Source organism: Cylas formicarius, unplaced genomic scaffold (genome assembly GCF_029955315.1).
Source record: "Cylas formicarius isolate icCylForm1 unplaced genomic scaffold, icCylForm1.1 PGA_scaffold_9__14_contigs__length_23061073, whole genome shotgun sequence".
Classification (NCBI taxonomy): Eukaryota; Metazoa; Arthropoda; class Insecta; order Coleoptera; family Brentidae; genus Cylas; species Cylas formicarius.
Genome location: NW_026844365.1, coordinates 10,963,049 through 10,985,394, shown reverse-complemented (window position 1 = coordinate 10,985,394; position 22,346 = coordinate 10,963,049). Strand labels below are relative to the sequence as shown.

At 38.4% G+C, this 22,346-nt stretch overlaps 4 protein-coding genes across 4 annotated transcripts in view; 1 reads left to right on the top strand and 3 right to left on the bottom strand.

The window, feature by feature from the left end:
• Positions 1–15,626, top strand: part of LOC132707578 (calpain-C) — a 33,475-nt gene extending 17,849 nt beyond the window's left edge. The window contains exons 4-9 of the mRNA XM_060679483.1: positions 8,694–8,949; positions 12,876–13,691; positions 13,748–14,087; positions 14,143–14,407; positions 15,367–15,425; positions 15,478–15,626. Coding sequence (XP_060535466.1) covers positions 8,694–8,949; positions 12,876–13,691; positions 13,748–14,087; positions 14,143–14,407; positions 15,367–15,425; positions 15,478–15,504 — 1,763 coding nt within the window. The 3' untranslated portion in view covers positions 15,505–15,626. The remainder of the gene's footprint in view (positions 1–8,693; positions 8,950–12,875; positions 13,692–13,747; positions 14,088–14,142; positions 14,408–15,366; positions 15,426–15,477) is intronic.
• A 9-nt stretch (positions 15,627–15,635) lies between these two features.
• On the bottom strand, positions 15,636–19,161 carry LOC132707577 (myosin-9). The gene is made up of 11 exons (XM_060679482.1): positions 19,028–19,161; positions 18,698–18,976; positions 18,348–18,647; positions 18,197–18,295; positions 17,655–18,143; positions 17,544–17,599; positions 17,360–17,486; positions 16,788–17,309; positions 16,594–16,740; positions 15,911–16,540; positions 15,636–15,861 (listed from the first exon to the last, which is right to left on the bottom strand). The coding sequence occupies exons 1-11, from the start codon at positions 19,031–19,033 to the stop codon at positions 15,661–15,663; spliced, it is 2,856 nt and encodes a 951-aa protein (XP_060535465.1). The 5' UTR covers positions 19,034–19,161; the 3' UTR covers positions 15,636–15,660.
• LOC132707582 (protein yellow-like) lies at positions 19,138–20,579 on the bottom strand. Its single transcript, XM_060679487.1, has one exon. The coding sequence runs from the start codon at positions 20,431–20,433 to the stop codon at positions 19,231–19,233; it is 1,203 nt and encodes a 400-aa protein (XP_060535470.1). The 5' UTR covers positions 20,434–20,579; the 3' UTR covers positions 19,138–19,230.
• LOC132707584 (odorant receptor Or2-like) lies at positions 20,453–22,177 on the bottom strand. The gene is made up of 5 exons (XM_060679490.1): positions 22,055–22,177; positions 21,319–21,998; positions 21,169–21,271; positions 20,862–21,122; positions 20,453–20,657 (listed from the first exon to the last, which is right to left on the bottom strand). The coding sequence occupies exons 1-5, from the start codon at positions 22,073–22,075 to the stop codon at positions 20,580–20,582; spliced, it is 1,143 nt and encodes a 380-aa protein (XP_060535473.1). The 5' UTR covers positions 22,076–22,177; the 3' UTR covers positions 20,453–20,579.
• Between the last annotated feature and the right edge of the window lie 169 nt (positions 22,178–22,346).

Sequence of the window (22,346 nt, the reverse complement as noted above, 5' to 3'; positions counted from 1 at the left end):
CCAAAAACTGGAAGAATTCAGCCTCGACGACCTAGTGACAACATACGAGCACATAAAAACATGCATCAAAGAAGTAGCTACTGAAGCTCTCGGAGAGAAGGAAGAATCACAAAACCAACATAAAATAGACATTAATAAAGACCTAAGGGAAATCATAAATGAAAAGAAGGAACTTTATATGAAGTGGTTAAATTCAAAAAAATGAAGATAGAGAGATATACCGAGAGAAAAATCGAGAAGTCAAAAGAATAGTACAGAAAGAAAAGAACAACAAATGGGAAGAGGCATGCAAAAATGTGGGACAATATATAGGAGGAACGCGTAATTCAGAATCCTGGCGTCTAATTAAATTTAATTAAATTAGGAAAGAAAAAGTACATCTAGAATACATACCAAATACCATGTGGGAAATATACTACAAAAAACTGCTAACAGAGGATAGACCTACTTTTTTGGAGAAAACTCGGAAACAACATCAGACGAACAAAAGGATATAGATCTTAGCTTAGAAGAAGTAAAAATGGCCATTAAAAATATGAAGAATAATAAAGCTGCCGGCCCAGGATGCACTGTTCCTGAACTAATAAAATACGGATCAGAAAAACTATACCCAATGATACACCAAATGTTTCTAAGAGCAATAAATGAAATAAATAAACAACTACCAAAAGAGTGTACAACTGCATATATGACATCGATATTCAAAAAAGGCGACCGTAAAAATTGTGAAAATTACAGAGGAATTAGCGTAATATCATCTATGGGAAGACTATATGGAAAACTCGTAAAGGCAAAACTAGAAATAGAAATAAAATGCAAAATTGGAGAAGAACAAACAGGTTTTACGGCGGGTCGATCTTGTATAGACCACATATATACACTACAACAAGTGATAGAGAAGAAAATGGCTAAAAATAGAGCGGTTCACTTAGCTTTTATAGACCTAAAAAAAGCATACGACACCATACCCAGGGGGATACTATGGAAGGCAATGAAGACCATCGGATTGCCACAAAAATTAATAGAGACCGTTAAAAAAATGTTTGAAGGAAACCAAATATCTATAAAAATCGAAGATAGACTCTCAAAAAGCTTTAAAACAACAAAAGGGCTGCTACAAGGATGCTCCACATCACCAACATTGTTTAAAATATTTCTAGAGGAGATCTTAAAACCATGGAAGAAAAAATGTGAACAAATGGGAATTCCAATCAGAGGCGACTGTCTTTACACTTTAAATTTCGCGGACGACCAAGTTGTACTCGCACAAGACGAAGAAGACCTAAGTTACATGTTACGAAAACTGAAGGAAGAATATGAGAAAAATGAAATGGAAATAAATTTTTCGAAAACGGAATACCTGGCAACAACAGAAGATGGAGAAAACTACCTACAAGTCGATGAAAATTATCAAATATAGAGAACCAAAAATTTCAAATACTTAGGTTTCATAATATCTCAAAAAGGGACAACAGAGGAAGAAATGAACATAGACACATCACTCGACACACCAAATCACATATATTTAACACCATAGTACAGAGCGTAATAACATACGGCGCGGAAAACTGGGTGATCAACAAAAAATACAAAAGTAAAATACAGGCCACTGAAATGGAATACTGGAGGAGAAGTTGTAGAATTTCGAGAATAGACAAAGTAAGAAACGAGGAGATCAGGCAGCGAATGGGTGTCAAGAAAGATACCTTAACATTGATTGAAGAAAAGAGATTGGTATGGTATGGGCATGTAAGAAGAACGGACAGAAATAGGTGGATACACAACATAACAGAATGGAGCCCCATACGTAGAAGGAAAAGGGGTAGACCCAGAAGATCTTGGAGGGATGAAGTAGATGAATCTATGGAAAAAAGAGGTATCGGAGATGAATGGCAGGACAGAGATGGATGGAAGCGTAGGTTGAGAGAAGGGAGACAGCGACAGCTGTAAAAAACCCTATATATATATATATATATATATATATATATATATATATATATATATATATATATATATATATATATATATATATATATACCACAGAATGAATTTTAGATGCCGCATTTTTGATTTTCCAAATAAATGCCTTATAAACACAACACATTAAGGTATTTCACCTTTTCACGAACTTCATAAAAAATCCTTATATATCAGGTACTCTAATTATACAAATTTAGTAATTTTTCATTAGTTTGGCCTTTACTTGCTGTATCACATGATTTGAAGAGCCTTTAGATAATTTTTCAAACTTTTTCGGTCATCCTGGCCCACTTTGCGTCGTATTCTGGCAGACGAAGTTTTACTTAAAACGGTTGATTCTTCAGTTGTCGCTTAATCCCGTGCGCGTCAAAAGGCGATCGAAAACGTGTTTTCTAAACCCCGCGTGACGTCAGCGCGAAAGAATGCGTCTCGACTATCAAGAATATATTATTCTTATGATCACCTGCGTTGCCGCAACCCGTTAATCACCGATGGTTACTTGCTATCATCAGGTTAACTTTTGGGGCATTGGCGCATTGACATTTGTAACGTTAAATTTGGATTAAGTTTTGCGGCCGATATGCCAATGCCAATGGAGTTTGGGAAATATTTTGCCACTTTGAGAAATTTCTGTCAAAGAAAATAAGAATGAAGGAGACTGAAGGCAACTTGAAAATATAGCAACAAATATCAACAATAAAGTGATTTGAAAACTACTAAATGACTCATTATTAGCTTACGAAACTTAGAGTGGACTTATTAAAAAGAAACAATTAATAACCAAGTACCGAATAAAAAGAACAAGAAGTTATGTTGTTGAACTTAACGAAAACTGAACTAGTTGAAAATGCGCTGGCCGTTTAATAATAATGCGATTCACGTTAAGATGGCGCTGTTGCAGAGGTTGTAAATTTAATAAAAGCAGTCAATATCTAACTAATATTTCGAAGAGAAAAATGAAAACACGTTAATATCGAAGTCATATTTTTCATGTTATTTTTATGTTCATGTTATATTTAAATTTATTTGAAAACTGCCCAGCCTTAACATTAATGAAATTGAAATTGAAATGAAATTATTTGCTAGTTGATGATTTTTATTTTGATGGTAAATTTTTTGCAAATCTACCTTTAGGTTTATTAATTAACTGACCAGATAATATAAAAATATGTTCAAAGCATTTCAGCAGCCCGTAACAATAGAAAATAAACAGCAATATACTTGTGAATAATGAAATTATAAAATAGATGAAGCAATAACCAAAAAATGGAAATTAAACAGCCTAGATTTAAACGTCAAAAACTAGAAGCAAAAGTCTTGCGGGTCCGTTTTTAGTTTTTAAATTACCCAAGGAATCATTTTTTAAAGTTAAGCTAAACTAAAAAAAACCACTTCGCAAGCAATAAAAAGTGAACAGAAATAAAACGCAATATAACATAGTACAACCGCCTGGGATCTAAATCGTACAAGGCAAGCGGAAGCCATGTTTACAACCACACAAATGATATTGTGTTGCTTATATAAGGCCACTTGTTTACGAGAGTATTTATATTGAACTCGTTAATAGGTAATCCTCAAATAATAATAATACAAAATTGATCAATAATAAATAATTTTATATAAAAACTAAACTTAGTCGGGAGCTACGAAATAACGCATACCAAGTATCAAAATGCAAAATCCAGTATTTAAGTTGCAATTAATAATTCAAGCTGTGCCACGGGGCTATTCATTTTAAACGACACTAAACACGCGGGAATGATCGTGACGTCATACCGCTGCTTTTCGATCCATACGGCGACATTTTGTAATGTTATTCTCAGGTAAAGGTGTGTTTGTATTTGTGCTTACTGTGCTTTACATGATAATAATGAAAGCAATACAAAAACAATATTACAAATCGTGCCATCGTGTTTCAGTACCCAGAAAACCCCACATAAACTTTTTATTCGTCTATCACAAAATAAAAGCAATCGTTTTTTGTCAATATCATGTTCAGGTGTCACTTTCACCTTGACCGTACAAAAATTTTGTACTCTTGCATTCAACCTGTTGCAGCCTCCATAGGAATGGCCTTGTAACAGTTATCAATGGCAATATACTTTAAAACCAGTATTTACGTTTCCACTACTTTAAAAAAATTTTTTTTTTGTTGAATAATTTACATCTTATTTTATATACTATTTGAATTTTAAAAACTAGAAAATTTTAAGCTGATTACAATATTATATTAGTTTAAAACTGGTGGCTAAAGAAAAACTTTGGGTATTTTGTATGTAAGACGTCACCATAAACATATCCACTAAAGGTAAATCATCAGATTGACGTTTTAAAAAATCGGATTCGGTCATTTTCAAAACTTTCTGTTTGATACTAAACACAAGATAACAAAAGCAAGCGACAGGATCAATATTAAAATTAAAATTACAACCACCAAGACGAACGCGTTGTCGTTCTCTAATGGTTAGTAGCGGATTGACGTCACAACCGGTCACATATTTGGGGATCTTTAAATTTGCTTTTATAAGCAATATTTAAAAAAAAAATAAAATTTGTTCGAGTTCCCTATTGAGTACCACACAACATTCGGTACTTGTCAGATTGTACATTTGTACAAAGAAAACAACAGCTTCGTCAGCCATGCTAAAACTTAAACTGGTACGGAGTATATCTACTTCTAGATGCACCGCATAATCCTCGCTGCCTCGATTATTTTTTTATGGGCGACACCTCTCGCGTGTGCGTCATCGGAGGAAATACGTCCCATAAACGGATGTGAAAATGTTGAGCCTGGGCGTCTGTGTGTGTGTGTGTGCCTCGAGTTCGAATGCCTCTCGTTGCAAAACACGAGAATAACAGCTGTAATATTTTATACCCACCGGAGAGCTTTTTTTTCGCGATCAGAGCCGTTAAGGCCGAAAAGTCTACCAAAGCTAATCGCTTGCTGTCACGTTTTAAAACAGCTGACACGAGGAAGCCTGTGTGCACTGAAATGAGACCCCCTTTTTTAATCGGTAGGTTCCGCATTCAGCGAACAATTTTACGCAAAAACTCACGTGTCTTTTTCGCCTCCGAAACGCCGTAGGCGTGGCCTCGCATTGTTTAGTGTTGGTTGCATCCAATGACGTTGTATAAAAAGAGGCGAGACGAGTGAAATTGCGACCAGATATGTTAGAACTGGTTTCAGGTAAGAGGTAAACAGTCGAAATGGGTATGCAAAAATTGTGGAATGTTTTTAGACATACAGGTGCAAATCTCAAGGATTCATTTACTTATAGAATAAGATTTAAATTTTAATATTCCATATGTTCCATATATATATATATATATATATATATATATATATATATATATATATATATATATATATATATATATATATAAATTCCATATATATATATATATATATATATATATATATATATATATATATATATATATATATATATATATATATATAAATTCCATATATATATATATATATATATATATATATATATATATATATATATATATATATATATATATATATATATATATATATATATATATATATATATATATATATATACAGATATATATATAAATTCCATATATATATATATATATATATATATATATATATATATATATATATATATATATACAGGGTTTTTCACTTAAAACTCCGCACGTCAATAACTCGAAAACGAAAAGAAATATTTAATTTATGTAAAAAGTAGTCAAAGTGTGGGGTCAAGTAGATATTTCCTAAAGTTTAAAAAATTCGACGCCTGCAAAGAGCTGGGCGTCGCGACGAGTCGAAAAATTATTCTATTGCAGGGACTTTGGAAATACGCGCATACAAAAGTACATATTATTTAAAAACTTTTTTGTTATTTACTCAAACTTATTTACGTTACCCGTTTCTAAGTTATACCGATTTAAAGTAAACATTTCTTGATTAATAAAAAATGTGATTAACGCTTATTTTTACAAGTATGCCATGAATGTTAGTTACCATTGTTATCGCAGTTGTTTTAAGTGCAATTACAAACGTAAGTTGTTATTGCTGTATCAAAAAATTGTCACATTTTGTCACAAGAAATATCCAAATTTGTTCGGTTTAAAAAAAACTAAGATTTATTATGTGAAAATGGTGCAATTTAGCAATGAGGAAAAAGTAGACATGTTACTGGTGTTTGGAGAATGCAGATGCAATTGTAGAGAAGCAAAAAGAGTTTACGCACGGCGTTATCCGCATAGAAGAGTCCCCGATGCAAAAACCTTTTCAAGTTTATGTAAACGTAAGAGAATATGGCAGCTTCATAAAACCTAAAAGAGATAGGAACAGGACGGCTACAAATGATGAAAATACTGCTGCTGTAATTCAGCAGGTTGATAATAACCCCAAGATATCCCTATCAGAGATAAAAGAAAATACCGGTGTTACCATAAGTTCTTCGTGGAGAATTCTACATAGAAACTCTTTTCACCCGTACAAAAGTAAACTAGAACCAGGCGATTATGCTAGAAGAATGTATTTCTTAGCGACATTGTCCGATTTGTATAGCCAAGATGCAAATTTTCTCTCGAAAATTTTATGGAGCGACGAAAGTCGATTTCAAAATAATGGAATCGTTAATAGACACAACTGTCGTTTTTGGTCCGAAAACCATCCTCGTTGGATTACAGAAAGAGGTAAGCAACGAATTTTTAGTATCAATGTTTGGTGCGGCATATTAAATGGATTCCTTATTGGACCTTACTTTTACGAAGGAACTTTAAATGCAGATCGCTATTTAAGATTTCTTCAAACTACACTTCCGGAACTATTAGAAGAAGTGGCTCTTGACACTAGAATGAATATGTGGCTACAGCAGGATGGAGCGCCTGCACCTGCACATAATGCCCAAATAGTAACGTGGTATTTGAACCGAGAATATCCCAATAGATGGTTTGGTACTAATGGACCGGTAAGGTGGCCGGCGAGGTCCCCGGACATTACACCACCAGATTATTTTCTTTGGGGCTACCTAAAAAACGTTATCTATGAAGAACCTATCGAAGATATGGCTGATCTCATTAACAAAATTAGTGCAGCGTGTGCCGCTATCACAAGAAGGACTCTCCTACAAGTGACCCAAGCTCATCTGTTAAAAGTTTTTGATAGTTGTGTTCGAGCAGATGGACATAATTTTGAACAAAATTTTTGAAATGTCTTATTATGTAGTTAATTGCAATAATAATTTTGGTTATTAACTTGTAGGTATTTTACTGTTTTCTCATTTATTTATCATGTTATCAGAACTAAATCGATAAAAAATAATAAATAAAATCATACTAAAATAGTTGAAATCTATTGTTTGTAATTGCACTTAAAACAACTGCGATAACAATGGTTGCCATAGTAACTAACATTCATGGCACACTTGTAAAAATAAGCGTTAATCACATTTTTTATTAATCAAGAAATATTTACTTTAAATCGGTATAACTTAGAAACGGGTAAAGTAAATAAGTTTGAGTAAATAACAAAAAATTTTTAAATAATATGTACTTTTGTATGCGCGTATTTCCAAAGTCTCTGCAATCGAATAATTTTTCGACGCGTCGCGACGCCCAGCTCTTTGCAGGCGTCGAATTTTTTAAACTTTAGGAAATATCTACTTGACCCCACACTTTGACTACTTTTTACATAAATTAAATATTTCTTTTCGTTTTGGAGTTATTGACGTGCGGAGTTTTAAGTGAAAAACCCTGTATATATAAATTCCATATATATATATATATATATATATATATATATATATATATATATATATATATATATATATATATATATATATATGTATATATATATATATGTCTGAAGTTAGATTTGGATTTGGATTCGGATTTGCAAATATTACAGTGGACCAGTTCGTTACTTATGATATTCCTCCAAAAAAACATATGCAAAAATGATGTATTGCTCAACCACCTTGAAACGGTCCCCAATAATGAGATTTCAAGGTGGTTGAGTAATACATCATTTTGAACCTCTTCTAAGCAGTTCTTCAATATCTGTTACAACGTCTGATTTCTTTGAGATTCCGAAATAAATGAAACGAATTTTAGGGTATCTCATTATTGGTGGTAGTTTCATATCTTCCCGACCGTTTCGAGGTGGTTGAGCAATACATCACTTTAAAGATCTCTTAAGTGACTCTTCAATGATCTAATTCGATACCTGGGGCAACGTCACATTTTTTTATGATTCCGAAATTAGTAAAACGAATTTTATTGGTATTTTATATCTTCTTTCGGTTTAAAGGTGGTTGAGTAATACATCATTTTGAAGCTCTCCTAAGTGGCTCTTCAAGGGTCTGATTGAATCTCCGACAACGTCAGATTTTTGCGGTGATGTGAGACGAAAAGGGGTTATTTTCTGTATAGCAACATTGGATATGGTTTTTGGGAGTTTGCTTACAATATTTCCGTGCTGACTTACCCAACACATCTATAGGAATGTTTTTTTTTTTTAATTAACTGCTCCACTATTTGCAAATCCGAATCAAAATTCAAACCTAACTGGAGCCATATTGCTACAGCCTTAGTTTAGTTACGTTTAGTATATTTATTTAACTACGTAATACAAGATTATATGTAACAAGCCAGTTTGTACAAATAAATAAATAACTATATAAATGAATATACTATATTTTTCCATCTTGTTGTTAACACTTTTACAGGCGACAGATGGTTGGTATCGTGCCTGGGAATACTCTACCTCAATAAAGGACTGTACTACAGGGTGGTACCTGCCGACCAATCGTTCAGCGGCGATCAGTACTCGGGGGTGTTCCGTTTCCGACTGTGGTGGTGCGGCGAGTGGACGGAAGTGTTGGTGGACGACAGATTGCCCACGGTCCATGGCAGGTTGGCATTCCTGCAGTCCCAGAATTCGGATCACTTCTGGCCGGGCCTCTTGGAGAAGGCGTACGCGAAGTGAGTACGAGATACCGTCGATCCCTCGCGAATGGTGGTGGTTTGTGACCAATTTGTATACAAGGGTTCCGCGGTATCAAACTGAATTTACACCTGAAGGCGTTCAAGTTCCTCAACCTGTTCGTTAAACCCGTTTAGAATGCAGATCAAACATCTGGTTCTAAATCAACCTACGCCGAATACCAATTAGAAGTACTCGAGCCGTTTCTGCAGGGTGTCTCAGTGTGTTTGTCGGTTTTGTCTTATCGTATCGCTATAAAACTATCTCCGGTTTCTCTTTGTTGCGCTTCCGGCCACATGTTCATAGTGGGCAAGAAAGCAGCTATTTTCTTATGCGCGCTCTAATATTGAGGTCGCAATAGGTTACGAACGTTACTTGTTTTTCTTATTCATTTTGAGCGGTAAACAGTTCGGGTCGTTTTGTATTTGGCATATCACTTTCTCCCAACCGAACGAAGCTGGTTTGTATTTTTTTGATCGAATTCTGGTTTATTTTCGCTACATGAACGCCGATCCCAAAAGATTTTTTTAATGTCCTTAGAAAGTTTGAACTGTGGTGGAATATGAATGTATTGAAATCAATACAAAAAGATTAACCATTGAAGATAGTCAACAAGCGAAAATTACAAACAAATGTTGAAAGCATTACTCGTATACAATACAGATTCACCTAATTGTCTCGAATATCTGAAGATAGTGTGCTTTGCTCTTAGACGGGAATTGTTGAAAGGTCTCTTTAAAGAGTGCCCAAAAGAAGGCAGTGTTCTAAATGACCGGAAATGGGAAAGCACGTCAGAAGAAATTGTAGACCTGGCATAGAAAAGGAACAAGGATTTTTGGCGTTTTCACTTTGCTGACCAAGAGGAAAGTGAACTATTTTTACAAATCAACAAGTAGTGTTCTTCTCTAAGAGCAAAGTTATGGTGTGATACCGTTCCGAAAAACATTAATCGCTTACAACTATCGTGAATTAAATACTCAGATGTTTTTTTTTGAAGAAAGTTTGCTAGAAAAATTATTGTATTCAAATTAAGTTTGCAAGCTTCTTAGCCTTTTGGTATGCTTATTTTGATTTCAAAGTGCTGTTGGTGTTAACATCCTTGACAGTTTGTTCTACTCCTTTGGAGTTTTATTTAGCCAATGATTTTCCTAGTGATTTTAATTCTTCTTTGGCATTTGTTGATTAGGATATTAGAAAATATATTAGAACCATGAACACCTTTACATGGTGTTAATATCCATGGAGCCTTGGAGTTCCTTCTTCTCCCTTTGCATTTTGTGATGTTTTTACTTTTACATGTCAATTGCCTGTATATTAGAAAATGTAATATTAGACCAATGAACACTTTAAGTAAAAAAAAATATGAACAAATGGCAAAATTCAATTTAATTGCAAGATTTCAAAAAATGAAACTTGGATTTAATCTGTTTGTAACAAAGTGAACTCCCGATTTATTAAAAAATATATTTAAAGACATCTTGAAAATAGACTATATAGTTGGTTAGTTCCACGCACTGAAACTTAGAGGCCTTCTAGACCGTTCTCAAAATTTAGTTGTTTAGTAGTTAATAAATATAAAAAAGGTAATAAAATTCACTAAAGGCGACATTTTCATATGTGTAATATTAGTTGTGACTTTTACTAGGTATTAATTATTATTTATGGACAAGTAAATCTTTATTGACATTTTCTTTCTATAGAATTTAGTAATTACAGTGTAAATTCTTTTATTTAAATGATAAATCTGAACTTTAAAGATCCTGTTTCTTCTATTTATTTACTGTTTATGTTTCTCTCACCCTGGGTTGTAAACTAAGAATAAAGTAAGTTATTTACGAAATTCGGACAAATTCATAAGTGGCATTTCAAATACCACCCAATTTTTCCGACACGCTTTTGGATTTCAATTATATTAAAATTTAAATATGAAATATCGGTGTACCTAACAGTGTCTTAAACTGAATTTGTTTATTTTTCTAATATTGCTCCATTTTACTGCAATCACTGTTACACGAACTTATGTCTCTATGAAACTCAACACATTTTTTTAATCTTTGATGATACACTTTCTGTTTGAATTACTTTAGGCCTTTAGCTGTCATAGTGAAGTACCAAGTAGCTTAATATGTCTCAGTAGCTTTAAATTTAATGAGGACAAGGATTTAATAAGATCGTCTGGTCACTTTCGTAGTGTATGTGTATATCTTTTATTTTGGTATATCTGTTTTTTCATATTTGCTTTTCTTCCTTATCAGATTGCCGTAAGGTTTTGTAAGATTAGAAAAATAGGTTAAGATAGGAAGCTAAGCTTCAATTTTGGTTTTTGCAATTTTCTATTGCAATAAGGTCATTTTTGTCATTTTAAGAGATTCTAGTTAGTTGTCCCGTAAGAATGACCCAGTATGACGCTAACCAAAAATGTAAAAAAAGGAAAAAAAAATAACGATCGCTTTAACAAATACCGGGTTTGGTGATAAAGTGGCAGTAACGGTAACGAGGCAATTTTACATTCAATTTGAATCGCGTTCGCGTTAACTGGTATACCGTTCGCAGTAATTTGCGTACACGAGCTGGTTTGTTCACATCACATCCATCCACTTTGCATATCAATCTCTTCGCGTATTGTTACGCGAAGTAATTGTTCTACAAATCGGATTTGGGCCACGCCGCTACCACGACAGGCCAACGCGATCGCGGTTACGTATGGCCTGCGTGATAGCCCGATTTCGCTCCCGTAGCGCCGCTTTAATCGTGATTGGAAGCGCAACTTTGTCCCGCTTTCGACGCCCTGTTTGAAAAAACCCCACGTTAAGAATAAAAATGATGAGAAATATATTTTAGTGCTTAATATTATTATATACAGGGTGTTATTTAACACGAGTCCGATATTTCCGGAGTGAATGTTTGGTAGCTGACGAGGGTTAATGAAATTCAATGACAAAGATGGCGCGATTCGCTTAGATTGATGAAGTAAAAATAATAATCTTTATTTGAATTTTGTCATGTAAAAAGTTACTATAAACATGTGGTGTAACATTTTTCGTTTTTAATGTACAGGGAGTCGAAGGTTTTATTGATGTCGATTTCTGAACGAAAATTTGTTTAGAAAATGACGTTTTACGGAAAAAAAGGCTTAAAAGTTCTCAACAAAAAAAGCAGAAAATCCCTGAATATACCAGTAGGTACATGCAGGTATAAAGATGTAACCACAATATCAGTGTTATAATAAAATTTATATTATTATTTATTAATATTTTTTGTATTGAATTGTATGTGAGTATATTCTAAAAAGTTCATAACCATATAAATATTTTAGAGTTGGCTAGATAAGAACGTGAACAGACACTTTAGTAATTTTTAAAATAGTTGAGAAGTCATAATGTTAAATATCGGACACATATTAAATAACACTCCGTATATTCATGGCGGCTCACCGTTGTTAAAGTCACACGAAAACAATGCCGGATTACGGTTTCCGCTGTTCAAAATGGAGGTCGATACCAGTTTTTCATACCAATTAGATGAAAAAGCAGTAAAATGTTTACGTGTTGGACTTTTCCTTCGAACACCCAAACTTGGAATTGCTGAGTCAGGAAAGGTTTATTTTATTCTTAATCTTAAGAGTCCAAATCCGCTCCTACGAGCTTTATCTTAAAGGTCAAAGCTTCCTTTTGTTCTTCCCGTGAAATACAAATTATTGATACACCTAAACACTCCACAAAGTCACCAAACTGTTGACCGAACTAAACCTGAGTAGAAGATGCACGTCTAAGTATCATGAATGAATAACTTCCGCTTCCCGTCCCCCTTCCTTCGTGGGGAGACCAATTGTATTACGTACAAAGGTCCAAGAAAACCACACCTGGGTTCTGGGTTGGCCAAGACGGACAAAAACTTCACGCCTGACAGTACCTCCTCCTTTTAGGTTACACGGTTCATATGAAGCCCTCAAATACGGTTCCCTTCTCGACGGTTTGGCTGACTTGACCGGCGGCATAACCGAGAGCATACAGATCAGGCAAGACGCGACGTCATGTGCCAGATTGCTGCACAAACTGCTTGACATGACCTCGATCATAACGTGTGCCGTGCAGCCGCCGAACCAAGTCAGATCTCACACCGAAAAGTTGGTCAACGGCATACAGACCGGAGTCAATTACAGGATCTACTCTATAGAACGCGCGGAGACATTCAATAATGTTTCCGTGCAGCTCATAAAGCTGAGAAACCCGCTGGGCTTGGCAACGGATTACGTGGGTCCGTGGGCGTTGGACTCGCCCGATTGGGCGGAGCTCCCGCCCCAAGAACTCGAACGGATCCAGTCGAAAACGTCCGACGAAGAGTTCTGGATACCCTACTCCGAATTCGTCAAGACCTTCACCCACTTAGAGATCGTGCACCTGGACAGTGATACTAGCCGGGACGAACCTAGTCTACACAACAAAAACACCTGGCAGATGCGCCTGTACCAAGGCAATTGGCAGAAGGGGGTGACTGCAGGCGGGTGTCGGAACAACCCCGATACGTTCCACATCAATCCTCAGCTGCACCTGCTGCTGAGCGAGATGGAAGAAGTCGTGGTGTCGCTCAACCAGCACAGCATTATGGAGCCGAAGGTTATAGGTTTTACCGCCTATTCGCTACCCAAGAGCACGACCGACACCATAGGCAAAGGATTTTTTAAGAAGAACAAGTCCCTTTTCAATTCACAGTACACCAACAGTCGCCAAGTCAGCCACAGGTGAGGTACTCCAATCATTCAATTGAACAATACTCATTGCTTATTCCTCTCTTTAGGTGTCAGTTGGAGCAAGGGGGGTACCTTATTATACCTACAACATTCGAGCCGGGGCAAGAGTCGGGGTTCACTCTGAGGGTGTACTCCAGCAAACCTCTGAAGCTCAAACTGGTAGACACGGTTCCCTGTTTGGTGAAGTCAGCGATAGTGAAGGCACCCCCGCTGCTGGACGGCAAAAGTTTTAGTCAATATGAAGCGGTTTTTCTTCAACTGGCCGACGAACATCGGACCGTCAACGCGTTCGAACTCCAGGAGTTATTGGACGCGTGTTTACCAAACGACTACATCAAAAGCTGCGCCTCCATCGAAGTCTGCAGACAGATAGTCTTCACATTCGAGGTAAGCCGTCTCGTATCGACTTTTGGTCGGTTCCACGTGTTCCTCGCGATTCCAGAACTCTAGCTCGGGACGGCTGAAGTTCGCCGACTTCAAAGACCTGATGTGCAGCCTCAAGTTTTGGCAAATGGCGTTCAAGAACCATACGAAAGAGAGGACCGGCATCCTCAAAGCGGAAAGGTTGAGGGACGCTCTATTGGAGGTGGGCTTTCAGCTCAGCAGCGACGTGCTCATTACGCTTATCCTGAGGTACATGCGGAAAGATGGCACGCTGCGGTTCGGCGATTTTGTGTCGTCCATCTTGCATTTGACCGTCGCGTTTAGTGAGTATATGAATATTTGGGTTGACTAGCCAATTTTTCGATTTTTTTGTAAGCTAATATTTTCTCTTGGAAACTTCATTTAAATAATTTTTATTGAATTATTAAAAGACAAAATTTTTATTAAATTAGTTTATTTAATTTAGTTTCGTTAATCTATTTAATAATAGTTTTTTTATTTTTTTGTTTGGAAAAAATTCAAAACATGGCATTAAAAGTTTTAAAAAATAATTTTGCTCATTGAAATTTCATCGAGCTTTTATTTTGGTTTTTGGTTAGCATTTTTGTGTCGACTATTAAACTAAGAATTGCTTATAACAAAATTGTTTGTTAAAAGGCATTTTTTTAATAAAAATTAAAAAGTTCTTACTGCAATTAATGGTCAGCACATTATTTTAAACAATTTTTTTTTGGTTGGGTTAGTTTTGGTTAGTTGTGTGTATTTCTAACTTCTTATTTATGTAAAGTCCTTGTAATTTTATTATTATGTGCAGAAAGTATTTGAGCTAGTATTATTTTCAACGTCTGCATTTTGTTAGTTATTTACAAGATGGTTTGTTTTTCTCGTACCTCATAAATTAGATTAACTAAATTACTTCATTAAATAGCGCGTTGTGTAACTTAATTTTGTTTACAATAACAACAAAATGATTATAATCGATTTATTTCCTTATCACAAATAATTATGCCAAATTTAGAAAGTCTCGACAAATAAATCCAAAATAAAAACAGCTTTGTTTCTTCGCTCATTATTTCTACGTGCGTCTAAACTTTTTTCGCAAAAATCGAAAAATACCTTTGAACATGTTAAAAACATTGCTCTATAAATTTTATCGTATTAAACCATGTTTTCGACGTTTGGCAACCTGGAAAATGTTTTTGACAAGTTATCTTTTCATTATTTTTGTTATTTATATCGTTTTTGAAATGTTGATGAACTCTTAACACCAAGTCTTTTCTAGACATTTTCGAAATCAAAGATCCTCTGCAAAACGGCAGCATCAAACTAAACTTATCAGAGGTAAGCAACCTTCGAATTTGACAAGCTAAGGTTTCACGATTTTTATTTCCAGTGGCTCAAGTCAGCTTTGACGTGCTAAGGGATCGCGTGCAATCACCCTGTAAATACCGTTGTGCATACCTATAGGCTAATTTTTCACTTTTGTAACATAAAAAGTTGTACCTAATCTCGACATCCGATGTTTATAATAAAAGGCGTTTAAAACCAAAATGTAATTTTATTTGCCTCGCGTCCCTTAGTATTCCGCCGGACAGCCACACGGATCAGGATCCGCCGTCCTGGTGGCATCTCCCGGCGAACAGTACGCGTTCTTCAGGAAATTCACGTGTCCCTGCAAATTCCTGATCCGCATCTGCGCGTCCTCGAAGTTCTGGCCCAAATTGACGATCTGGACGTGCATCTTTCGTCTCACCTCGTCCCTGTCCTTCTCCGCAGCCTAAAATCAATCATATCAACGAAGTAATCCCCACATTTCCAATACTCACCCTCACACACGCCTTGGTCTGCGCCAGTTGCTGCTCCAGGTCCGATATCTGGTTCTGCATGCTCCTCCTTACGATCTCGCACCGATCCTTGATCCTCGACACCTGCCTGGCCGACTCCTCCCTCACGTTCTCCAACTGGCTCTCCAGCTGCGCGATCTCGTGCAGTTTCTCATTGGCGACCCTTTCATTTTCATCCGCCACCTCCTTCAACCGTTCTTTTTCGGAGATCAAGTTCTCGTTTTCATCCCTAAGTCCCCGCTCTCTCTCCACCAACTCTTTAAACTTCAAAGCCATTTGCTCTTTTTGGCTGAGAGCTTCGCTTCCGTCGCCGACTCTCGTGTCCATCTCGTCGTTGAGAGCCTGCAGCTTATCCTTATACAGCTGCAGCTCTTTGCTCAAAGCTTCGTTGTTACGCTCAGCCAGTAGGTGAAGCTGTTGGGCCTCCTGCAACTTGGTTTGCGTGCTTTTGAGAATATCGGGCAGCGGCGCCAACTCCTGCAGCTTTTCCTGAAACTGATTCTTCACCCGTTGGATTTCCAAATTGACCTGCTCGCTAACTCTGTCGTTCTCCAGGCGCATGATATCGATTTGGCGCCGTTGCTCTTCTACCGTCTGGATTGCCTCTAAATACTACGAAAGACCCCTACCTAAGCGAAATGGTGCACCGGTGCCCGCGGCCTCACCTTGTTGCGGTAGCTACCCAGCTGACCTTGAACGTCTTCGGCTAGCGCTCTCAGCTCCTCTAGCTCATCCTGTGCTTGCCTGTACATCTCTTTGAACACCTTGAGCTGCTGTTCAAGTTCCACTATTTGCTCTCGGGTTCCAGATCCCTAAAACCCGTCCATTAAACTTGGAATCCGTTGGGTGCATGTCCAACCTTCACTCCCAAATCACCCCTGAGTTCTTTAAGCCTCTTTTCCAGTTCCTTGACCTTGTCCTCCAGCGCTTTCCTTGCGTCTTCGGCGGCTTTTGTTTGGTCTTTAAGTTTTTCATTGTCGGCCCTCAATCCTGCGACCTCTGTGAGCTTTGCTCTGAAATCTTCCTGAAGTCTGTTGTACTGTTCTTTCAACTCCTTGTATTTCTGATCCTCGCCACCGCACGTTAGTCTGGGCGTGGCAGGCATACAAGGTATGTGGCGACAGGATGGTGGCACGCACATCTTTTTCCTGTGGTGCTCCAAATGCTCTCTTTCCTTTTGGACTTCTAAAAGTTCCTCCTGGATGCCCTTCACTTCTATTTCTATGTCGCCTAGTTGTTTCTCCAGCTGGGTGGTGGTGTGTGAATACTCTTTAAGCCTATTTTGGACTTCTGCTGGACAAACGCCTCGGCCAGGCCCGCAGGACTTTTTTGCGGGCGAACCGGGCCGTGAATTCTTCGGGCACTCTGGATTGGGGCACATCTAAAATCGCTTAGAGATAAATTAAAATGAAACCTTGTCTATAGATTTACCTGAAGATTTTCAGTAAACGCAGCATTGACCTGGTGTACGGCTGCCATTTCGGTTCGCAAAACACAAACCTGTCTTTGAAGACATCCTAGAGTTTCATCTCTGTTTAATACATTCTTTCGATCGAATCTGAAAAAAATCACGGAGAATTTAGTACGCGTGCTGTCACTGTCACGTCAGATATACTTTGGCTTGTCTTCCAGCATGTGGTAACTATCAATCATTTGTCTGCCTATGGGACTCTAAAATGAAATGAGGTTTTCATCATCAACAATGGAAATTCTGGCATAAAGATACCACACTCCTAGCGGTGCATGGGCTTTTGGACTTGCTTCGTTTTTTATCGTCACAGACCACGATCTTCGGCATCAGGTCTTCGCCGTAACCACATACCAGCATCTTCGGCAACACGTCTTCTGCATGTTTTACCTGTAAAGGAGGCTTGATGGGCACCATTTTGTCGAATAGATTCGTTTGAGTCAGCAACGCCTGCATCCTCTTAGTTTTCTCCTCGAAAAGCATCATTTGCTTCTTCAGCTCCATGTTTTTAGCCTCCAACTCTCTGGCCTCCGTTTCGGTCATCTCTTCCTTCTCCAAAAGCTCCCCAACTCTCTCTTTGAGATCCGCAATCACCTTGGCAGTTACCTTGGCCTGCTTTTCCGCCTCCTCGAGCTCTCTCAGAACCGCCGCATCTGTAGCAGCATCGAACTTGAACACGGACTCGTCTCCTTCGGGTTTCTCAACTAACGTCTCTGTTACCAGTTCTAATTGCTCTTCCTCCCCTGCCTAAAATAGAGAAAAACTAGATTTTCGATCATTTCATTAAAAACGCCCATTACAAGCTTTTCTATCACTTTTTGACCTTCCTCGGCCACTTTCTCCAATTGGTCGGACGCTTCTTGGATCATTTTCTCCACCTCTTGCAAGTCATCATCTTCCTAAAAAGAAGACGGTAAACATTTTAAGCAATAATTTTCCGAGCAACCCTACTTCTTCATCCTCTTCGGGTATATCGTCAAATTCCTCTTCTTGATCTAAGAAATCATCATCCATTTTTTCCGGTTCTGTTTCAAATCTTTCCTCTTCCCCTTTTTCTTCTGCGACGGCAAGATCTTGCTCAACGTCTTCCGATTCTTCCGCCATTTTTGAAGTTTGCGTCGATTCTTTGTTTTCAGATTCACTCTGGTGATCTCCTACAGCGTCTGTTTCAAATAGATATCCAGCTGATGATCTGTTGGTGGTTGCTTCGTTGAGACGGTGATGTTTGGTTAACTTCGATCTTTGTTTGACCTAAAAGGCCCGCATACTGACTTGTTCTCATTGTAGTGTCATTGGAGTACCTGAGATTTAATAAATTCCGCTTGATCCAGTCTTAAATCGCGAACCAAATCGAAAGACTTGTGGTTCCTTAGGGATCCTCTAAATCTGGCGCCAGAGTGCCCGAAATACTGAGGCGTCCCGAAAATTTGATCGTAGCCTTGCAAAAACGTCAGATTTTTCTGAATCAGGGGATTGCTGGGTATTTTTTTGCCGGCCCGTAATTCCAGATCCTTTTTATTGATTTCCCGTTCCACTTTCTGAATTAAATTTCTCTCCGACACTGTGAAATTTTGTTTGAACTAAAACAATTTTTTTAATCAGTGACAGAGGCACGCTGTGTCAAATTTTACCTTCATGCGTAGCGGAATAAAATCTCTGCTGAGTTTCTGTTATTCTATCTCAACGAAGTGACGTACTTCAAAACTTTATTCGTTTATAATTATATGGAAAAGTTCTTCGGAAAGGGTGAACGTCAAAAAAAAATATCATGACAAGCAATATTTATTTTACTAGCTAGAGGTGTCTACATTCAACATAACAATGCTATTCCAAACTAAGTAAATAAATAACTTTTGGTTCCTGTGCGGTATCTGTGCACTCTAAACAGAATCCGACCGTCTTTCTCCACCTCTGCCAAGGGGTCGATAAAGTTATAAATATAATTAGTAATTAAATAAATATATCCGCTCTCGTCAAAGGCAAACCCATCGGGCCACACCATAGTCTCTTTGTTTTGGTCGATTATCTCAGAACTCCATAAGGAAGAGTTGGTGCTCCATCTGGCAACCCCGTTGTATGGCAAAAGCGTGTAGAACATGCTTCCTTCGTTGTCGATCACCAGCCCGTCGCTTTGAGCCAATTTCTGGCCCACTTTGACGATGTGGCGTCTCCAGTTTCCAGATTCGATCAATTTAGAATCTTTCAGCACCTTGGTGGGGATGGAGTACAAGTTTAACGCCCCCATAGCGCAGTAGTACACCCTTCTCGAGCCTCTTTCCGATTTTGGAGACAGCGCGATACCATCCAAGGGAAGGAAACTGTCCAAAATTTTCCCATTAACCTCGAATCTACTAGCACCCTCTTGAGGATACATCGAGGCGTCTCTAAGTTTCCACGCTTTGTTCCTCGACCTCGAGTATACTATCAGGCCAGGATCGATTTGCGAATTATCTGTAGCGTAAGCAAATTCACCATCGGTTTCATCGATCACCAAATCGTTCAAGAATCCACCGTCTTGGAGCGATATTTCGTTGGAGAAAGTATATGTCCTTAAGAGACCGGCTCCATCTGTGAGGTCGAAAAGTAGAAGCTTGGCGGGGCATTTGGAGTAGCCGTTGATCCTGGCTCCGTCCAATACCCACATAGTCCCTTTGGAATCGATCTCCATGCTTTGGACGCTCTGAAGGTTGGTGCACTTGGACTCATCGCTCATCTCCCAGCTGGGAAATGGTACAAGCAAGGGATTGAGGGATTTGGCCTCCACCGAAGCCAGGGTGGCCGGTACACCAGGTCGGAACCTCGGAACCGAGATGAACAAGGTGTTCTTGTAAATCTTGATTCCGGTAGGAGCGTTGTTCAAAGGAACGTACCTCCCGGTGCTGACGGCCATTTCGTACTCTTCGGGAGATCTCCAGGTGTAGTTTAGGTGCGTCCATTGGAGGATCACGTTGAATTTTTCAGCGCGGGGGCAGCGTTTGGTGGCGAAACACGCGCTTAATATGGCGACGGATAAAAATAAACGAGTTGCGACTCGCATGGCAGACACTGAGACTGTTCCCCTCCTCGTCCCGCCGAGATGGCGAAAGTATCGTGAACAAGTGAATGGGTGGACAAAAAATAAATCGATATCGAGTTAATTTGCGGCGCGTTAAAAATAAGGTCAGGGATACGCTTGGTATACTTTCATAATGTCCGTAAATCTTCGGTCTTCTCATACAAGCTTTGCATCAGTGCGAAGTATGAGTACGCCATTTTGACGAGCTGGAAAGGAAACAACGTTATCACATAAAGTGTGTTTAAAAAAACAAATGTTATACGTCAGTAAAGGCAATTTGTGTGTGATGTGGTTACACATGAGACTGAGTCTGTAAACTGTAGATGATTATGTCAAGGGTAAAATTTATTATTATTATTATTATATTAAATGGCGAAAAGTGAGTCAAATATTGCATTTCAAACCCTTACCGAGAGAAACGAACCAACGCCGAGCCTGGCGAACTTCCCGGCGGTGACGTAAAAAGGCTTCTGACTCCTCGCGGTGATCATCAGCAATGATCGTTGGTTAGAAAGTGACTCTTCGGGCCAGTCGTAGTTATAACATGCGTCGGTGAGGGTCAAGCTCTTCTCGGTCAGCGCGGTCGCGAACCAACAGTAGATACCGATCTCAAAGAGGACGTTGAAGACGTAAACCACATTGAATACAAACGTCACGCTTGGAATTTTCCTCTAGAATTGACGGGTCGTTAAAGCGACTGGAAGAAAACAAACTCACCGTGTGTGTCAGTTGAAACAACCCGTTGCAGATGGAAATGATGCTGGTCAGACATCGAGTCAGTGAGATGTACGTGAATACCTCGTCGATTTCCTGCACGAATCTAAAATTTAAGCTGGATTAATCTGCTCCCATATTTTTAGGACCTACCTAATTATGACCGAATGACGTTGCACCAAAACTCCCACTCCACTTAGCTGTCCGAGACCCGCGACTGATTGGTTTAGGACATCGATCAGCGCCGACGCGATGTTCAACAGGCTTATGTTCAGCATAACCAGACTAATACCCGTTATAATCAGATAGATTACCGAGACGATCTGGAGGGAGTACACCAGGAAGTACTTGATACCATTTACGCTGTAAGAAAAGCTTATAGGAAGTGAATAATTGCTGTACAAAGGTCGGGCCAGGTAGATCACTAGAGAACAGCCCACCGTAGATAGGAAAAAGGTCGACAGCCTGTTCGATTCGAAAATACAGCGTTCCTTGATCTTCAGCGAACTTGAAGCAAGGTCGTTGAAAACTGACGACTCCAAACTAGACGTCATTTTCTTGAATTTCTTACCGTTAGCTTTAAACACCACTATAGCTATAGTATAGCTAGTGTAAAACCCTACGGGAGATAGATGCTCCGACAACATTTCGTAATCGTTGGAGGTTACCAAATTTGCCAGTTCCATGTAGATCGCGACGTCGAATAGTACGCACAAGATGAAAAATAGAATGTGTTGGATTCGTTTCGCGGCCGGCCAAGAGTCTTGATGCCAAACGCCGGCTAGTTTTAGAAACCTCGCCGGAACAGAGTAGGCTTGTTCCCATTTCTGGGGCTGGAAAAGGCGCGAGCAACGTGCCAGTAGTAGGTGCGGCCTAATCGTCTACTTACAGGGTTCTTGGTCGGATACATGCCACTTGTACTGGGACTTGCACAGGAATATCGTGCGATCTAAATAATATCGCCTGCGGGAAGAGATTTTTTGTGTCCGTAATGTAACCCTTTAATTGCGACTCGGAAATTACTAAGTGAATAAATATATCCCCCTTAAAATGACAGATCTTATTATCTAAATTATGTCTAAAACCCCATTCTCCTTGTCTCCTTTGTCCCGAGCCTCTGTAATCAACGTTCGATTGGCGCGATATTAATTATTAAAATGTATCTCATATAATTTATTTTT

Excerpts from the sequence above, each read along its gene's own strand:
- LOC132707577 (XM_060679482.1), bottom strand. Across the intron at positions 18,144-18,196 it reads AAAAAGTGATAGAAAAGCTT|GCAGGGGAGGAAGAGCAATT; the intron begins GTAATGGGCGTT and ends TCTCTATTTTAG. Across the intron at positions 16,741-16,787 it reads GGGGTGATTTGGGAGTGAAG|GGATCTGGAACCCGAGAGCA; the intron begins GTTGGACATGCA and ends GACGGGTTTTAG.
- LOC132707582 (XM_060679487.1), bottom strand. The coding sequence starts at position 20,433 with ATGCGAGTCGCAACTCGTTTATTTTTATCCGTCGCCATATTAAGCGCG.
- LOC132707584 (XM_060679490.1), bottom strand. The coding sequence starts at position 22,075 with ATGTATCCGACCAAGAACCCT. Across the intron at positions 21,999-22,054 it reads TGTATCCGACCAAGAACCCT|CCCCAGAAATGGGAACAAGC; the intron begins GTAAGTAGACGA and ends CGCCTTTTCCAG. Across the intron at positions 21,123-21,168 it reads TGTTTCAACTGACACACACG|AGGAAAATTCCAAGCGTGAC; the intron begins GTGAGTTTGTTT and ends CGTCAATTCTAG.